Below are 5,926 nucleotides of genomic sequence, written 5' to 3'. Positions count from 1 at the left end.
GTAAAATAAGCTACTTTTTGTTAATGAGCAGACAGAATGAAATTAAATACTATATTTCTTCTCTCTCTCTCTCTCTCTCTCTCTCTCTCTCTCTCTGTTTCTTCAAAAAAGATCCATCACTTTTAGCAAGTAATGCGAAAAGAATGTATGAACTTATAAATAAATATTATGAAAAAGGAGTCGATTCGTTTGGTTAATTCAGTGACATACATTTTCGAAGTAATTAATGGTCATCATTTGCACAATAATCGACTTTCGCTTTTAAAAACTATGCAATACATTTTTATGACTTTATATGAGTCACTCTATGTATAAATGATTCAATTAGTCATTTTAATGTATACATTCTGCAAGTTTAGAATTTCACTGATGTTTTCCATCTTATTTTCAACCTTACTATTCTAGTAAATTCGGTCACATATATTACACTATATTAGTGCATTAAAAGCTGTTATACATGAAATTACTTAAAGTTAAATATAAATATTGTTAAATATTTAATGCACTTTTATGTATTTTAACAAAATGTACTGCATATATTATTTCACCAAATTTGATTATATTATCACTGTATTTAAATACTTTAAAACAGTCTTTAATGTGTATTAATCCAGTATTGTGAGAATGAAATCATACAACATTCATCATATAACAATTCTGACTTTTTTATTAATAGCTGATGTAACATAATAGGGTGTTCCAAAATACCGACAGTACTAAAAGTATTGAAAATCTATACGTGATGTGCGTATAGATTTTTAGTACTGTCAGTACATTTCAAGACACACCCAATATTGTCATCGGATTACTGTATCCAATTGATTGACGCAAAAGTCAGAAATCGACCGCGTCGTAGAAAATACTGACAGTATTGAGTATTACATTCAAAAATATATTCAATTAAGAAACGCACAAAAGTCAATAGCATTATTTTGATTTTTGATGTCAATAAACAGTCAAATTTTATAACCAAAATAATCATCATTTTTATTTTCACGACATCAAAATAGTCATTCTGATTTTCTCTTGACTTGGTATGTGTTCCTTGAGTATATATGAGTACCAAAATCTATCTATAATTTACGTCGCATATGCTATAGACTTTTAATTGTTTTTTAGTACTGTCGGAACATTTCAGGACACACTCAATTCATCGTATCCGATCAACGAGAAGTCGAAAAAGTTTGTGTTGCGGTGTCAAAAAAAAAGATACGGAGTCATTGTAACAGGGAAAGACTCGAGTTTCAAAATCAAATGCACGTAAATCTCGTCGTTCGCAATCGACTTCTCGTTAGTTCTCCATCCTCGCGAATCAAAGATAGATAAGGATGTATACGCATTAATACGGGTACGCAGTTGAATCATCGATCACGGCTAGACTCGCCATGACACCACCGCCATCCGAAGTGCAACGCCGTCGCGTCGCCTTGCGTTGCGTCGCGTTGCGTTGCGTTACGTTGGACGGAGGTGCACCACGATACGCACAGGATCGTACCATCACGTAGCATTCGAGCGGTTATCGATCATCGACGAGCGGATGTGACGATAGTCACGCTACGAGAAATGAATAATAATCACGAGAAACGTTTTCCTGTATGTGTGTTACATAAGCAGTATAAGGTGAAGAAATTGAAATAGAGTAAAATACGTGCAGCTTCTTGATTATATCATAAATCGCTGTAGCATTTATTACATAATATTATTTACAATAACTCTGCGAGTGTAAGTTCCATGCACGGCTTTGTTAAGATTTTGATCTTGTTAAGATTTTGAAGTTCCAATTTAGCGATCATTGTTAATAAAAAGCTCGTGTCGCTCCGTTCCGCTACAATTAGTTTTAACAAAGCAGGTACAGAAAGAAACATGCGACATGCACATATGTATTAATGACGGTCATTAGAGAATAATAGATAACACTAAAGTTTTTTATAACAAAATTTTTTCTAATAAAATCCTTAAAATTATAAAGATTTTCGTTATTTCCTAAGATCTTTTTCGTCTCGAAAAAAAGAAAAGCCTTGCCACGCCTCAGCGATAATAGTCGGCCCTGGCCGGCTGCGTGCGCATCGCGAGTGTATACCGCGCAACAACAAAAATACATTGTCGGGTGCATTTGACGACGAACAGTCAACGCGCGAGCATACCGTGGAGTTCGGGTCGTTGACGTATACGGAGGAAAGCCAAAAGAGAAAAAGAGAGACAAAAAGAGAGAGAGAAAGAGAGAAGGGAGGCGAGTCAGAAACGAAAAGAGTAAGAGAAGGAAAGGAAGCAGCTGCAGCGTTTTCCGCTTCCGCGTGTAACAGCGAGAAGAGCACAGCGTATTCCTATTCTTTCGCGCGCCGACGTCGCGTGTCGTACGATTCAGTGATCCACGAAGCATACAGTGAGAGTGACGAAAATGGTGTCCGGCGGCATGGCTTGTGTCAAATACCTGCTATTTCTCTTCAACCTGATATTCGCGGTGAGTAACGACCGCGGAATAACGGTGTCTGGCCAGGACGCAATAGGGAACGACGTTCTACGACGCTCTGTTCCGCTATTCGGGCCGCTATTCTCGGCGTCGCCTCGCGTCGTTCGTACTGGACGGGCGCGGGCTTTGTTATATATCGGTCAAGCCTTCAGGAGCAGCATCTGGGAATCTAATCTCGACACGCTTTGCCCGTCCAATATTGAAGCACGACATCGTCGATCGGTCCACTATTCGCACGTTGGCCAATGATGAATCATTCGACATCACTTCATGTAAATTATTGGACGTGAAGTAACTTTTGTTACGGATCTGCTTAAAGTCGCGTTCGGTTTAATTGATGTTGGACATCTCAAATTAGTGGGCGGTTTTCACGAATTTAATGATAATTCAAATGAGTTTTATTTTATTTCTTTTATTTGTTTGCCATGGATTCACTCAAGTAGAACACAAGTCATCGTGACATTCAAATGTCAAATAATTCCAAGATGACTTACTAAGTTACTTTTTAATCAATAGTGATTCATTTTAACATTCTTTTAACGTTATCGTGATTTGTTTTGCTTAAAAAGTGGCAGATGTGTCTTAGATTACGGTTTCTTCCCTTTTAGGAGACACCTCCTTTTTAAGAAATCTAAACGTCGATCTATCTTTGTTATTGAAAGGTAAGAAGGATAGAACGACATTCGTGTCGGCTGTGTCTCCTAAAAAGGAAACAGTCTACGTGTGTCGGATATATAATATGTGTAATCAGTATACCGAAGGATAAGATAAGGTCTATTTATTCGCGTTGTTTTAAATTCTAAAAGTTGTTCACTTGAAAGGAAAGAAATATACATTCGAGCGTGAAGAGAGAGAAAGCGAAGATGCTGAGTGCGCAAAAAATATAACGCAAACAGATCTAACGTCATCGATTGTCGCTATCGGTTTCGCTCGTGACAAAGTTTCTTACGATTACGTTAACACGATGCAATCTTGGGCGTATTGGATCGATATTACGCACAGCTCGAGGGAACCTTAAAATTCTTCTTAGATTCTTTTCTATTCGCGTCATTCTGCCAGTTTTTAGAAAAAAAATTTTTCTAGTATTCGAATTGCTGTGTACCTCGTCTAATACCAATAATCTATTATCTAATGACAATAATAATCTAATCGATATCGTGTATGGCGTGACCGAAACCGTACTTCGTGTCTGAATAAATGATGTAAGTACGAGGGTATCATTTCGAGGGAAACTTTGTGGTGCTTATGCTCCAGAACCTCGATGTAAGCGTTATGGATGAAGCGATCGATATCCCGCCCCCTCCTCTACTCTCTTCTTTTACGTTTAATGTAATCTAGAGTTCACCCGTCCAACATAGTAGTGCGCGCGCGTGCGACACCATTACACATAAAACTTGTAATATATGCAAAATCGTATTAAAAAATTCAGAGCCAAAGTACCAGATTATCTATGTAATTAAATTCGATACATCTTAATATCTTTTCTAACAAAGTATCTTTTTTCATCAACACAAAATATCTTCATCGATAATAATAATTTTTATCTAACAAAATCTTCTTTTGTTTACGATCATTATTTTCATCTGATGAGATAAGAAGAAGTAAATCTGGCAATCCAATAATAAGATCATGTGGACAAATATTTAACTAAAAAATACCGAAAAAATACTGAAAAGAGTAATTAAAAATTTATTTGGATTGATGTGACTGTTTTTTGATGCCTTCATTTGAAATGTGGATATAACAAAAGGACAGAGCGTCAATCGCGTTTTAACGGAAAAAGGAATTTATTTAAAGGGCAGATACACGATAAAATTACCGAAAACTACGTTTTTCCCAAGAGACATGCATATACGTATACAATGCTGTATTATACGCTCACTGTATTATACGGACGGAAGGATCTAGGACACAAAAACAACTCTGTAAAGGATGACAGGGCGGGATGTCAGTCGTGCGTCCCTTATTGTAACGTTTAATGATCCGTCCAGCGTGAAATGCCAGCGCGGCGACCGCGTTTATACAGAGCGTACCAGAAGAAGTAGACGAGTTCGACGGGTGGCTTTGTTCCTTGCAATGTTCGATGTCAGTTTCTTCTTCTAACAAGAGATATCGTCGACATCATTTCTCAACTTTTCTGAGTCCGGCTGATTTTTGAATCCTAAATGTAAAACACGGAGGGGTGCCAATTATATAACCTTTTCCTAGAACGGAAACGTGAAAAGTAGAAAATTTCTCTATTAACTTTTCCAAAATTATAATAAAGTCATTTTGATGTTTTGTTATCTTTTTTAATGTGTTCTTTTTGAATTGGGCTCAGTCCAAATAGAACATATAAATCAAATTAAAATGACATCAAAATGGCTCCAAGTTAATGCAAAATAATTTATTGTAAAATTCTTTAACACGATTTTAGATCCAGTGAGAAACTAAAGGCAAAACCAATCATATTAAAGAACTTTACAACAGTTGCAAAGTTGCTTTTTCTGCTGAACGTAGACAATGGTTGTTAAAAGTTATTACTAAACTTTTCAATCAGCAATGATTCACTTTAACGTCTTTTTAACGTTATTAAGACTTACTTGTCGTTCCACTTGAAAATGATAGAAATGTTCATTTTCTACGTTTTTGCCCTGAGGAAAAAATTACTTGATCGCTATTCAGAATATTATATCGTTCGAGCTGAACGATGAAAGAATTAATTTACGAGCAGTTCTCTTTCAATGACATCCTTACTAAAGCGAGAATAGATTTTTAATTTCTCAGGAGAAGACGACATGTCGTCGTTTATATTCTACACTTCGCTTTCTAGGACACCCCAGATCGTATGGATCGTTGTGCGTTGGGCGCGTCCTCGTTACTGAAACTTTTCAATAGATTCATAGATAAAGTTCGCCGTGGTAGAGTCACCTGTTAGCGTAGGATGTACGCGTATAGGTCTCGAAACAGGCTGACCAGGTATCGCTCGAGGGCGAGCGAATCGACCGGTCGGTCGAGCTTAGTTTCGAAGGCCTATTACGCGCGTGTAAATCGTCGAGAACGTAGGTGAGCCGTAGGTGAAAGACACGTAGGTAACCACATAGACAAGGGGAAGAGGAGCCTATAATCTCCATCAGGCGGCGACGAACGACGTAGCCTTTCCTACGACGCGATGTCATAGTCACGCGCGCCTTTTTTTTCTTTCTTCCCCAGTCATGTAGAATGTCGGCTCCCTTAGACTGGAGATGTCTTTATTTAGACAGATCCAGCAATGAGAACGGATTACGTGCCGCCAACGAATTCTTCTTAATCGTGGGCTTTGGTATAGAGCGATAGGTCTAGAGACCTATAAAAACAGCATCCGGCCACGAACGATTTTCATCGAAATCCTACGAAAAAGAAAGACACACACACACACACACACACACACACACACACACACACACACACACACACACACACACACACACACTACTA

The 5,926-nt window shown here is 37.7% G+C and overlaps 1 protein-coding gene across 1 annotated transcript in view; it reads left to right on the top strand.

Annotated features, from left to right (window-relative positions):
* Window positions 1-2,398: 2,398 nt before the first annotated feature.
* LOC105620863 (CD63 antigen-like) overlaps window positions 2,399-5,926 on the top strand; it is a 10,894-nt gene continuing 7,366 nt past the window's right edge. Inside the window, exon 1 of the mRNA XM_012202341.1 lies at window positions 2,399-2,461. Within this exon, the coding sequence (XP_012057731.1) occupies window positions 2,399-2,461 (63 nt within the window). The remainder of the gene's footprint in view (window positions 2,462-5,926) is intronic.

This window comes from Atta cephalotes (assembly GCF_000143395.1).
Source record: "Atta cephalotes unplaced genomic scaffold scaffold00002, whole genome shotgun sequence".
Lineage (NCBI taxonomy): Eukaryota > Metazoa > Arthropoda > Insecta > Hymenoptera > Formicidae > Atta > Atta cephalotes.
The sequence above is the reverse complement of the archived record's forward strand: the minus strand, read 5'-3'. Positions and strand labels throughout refer to the sequence as shown.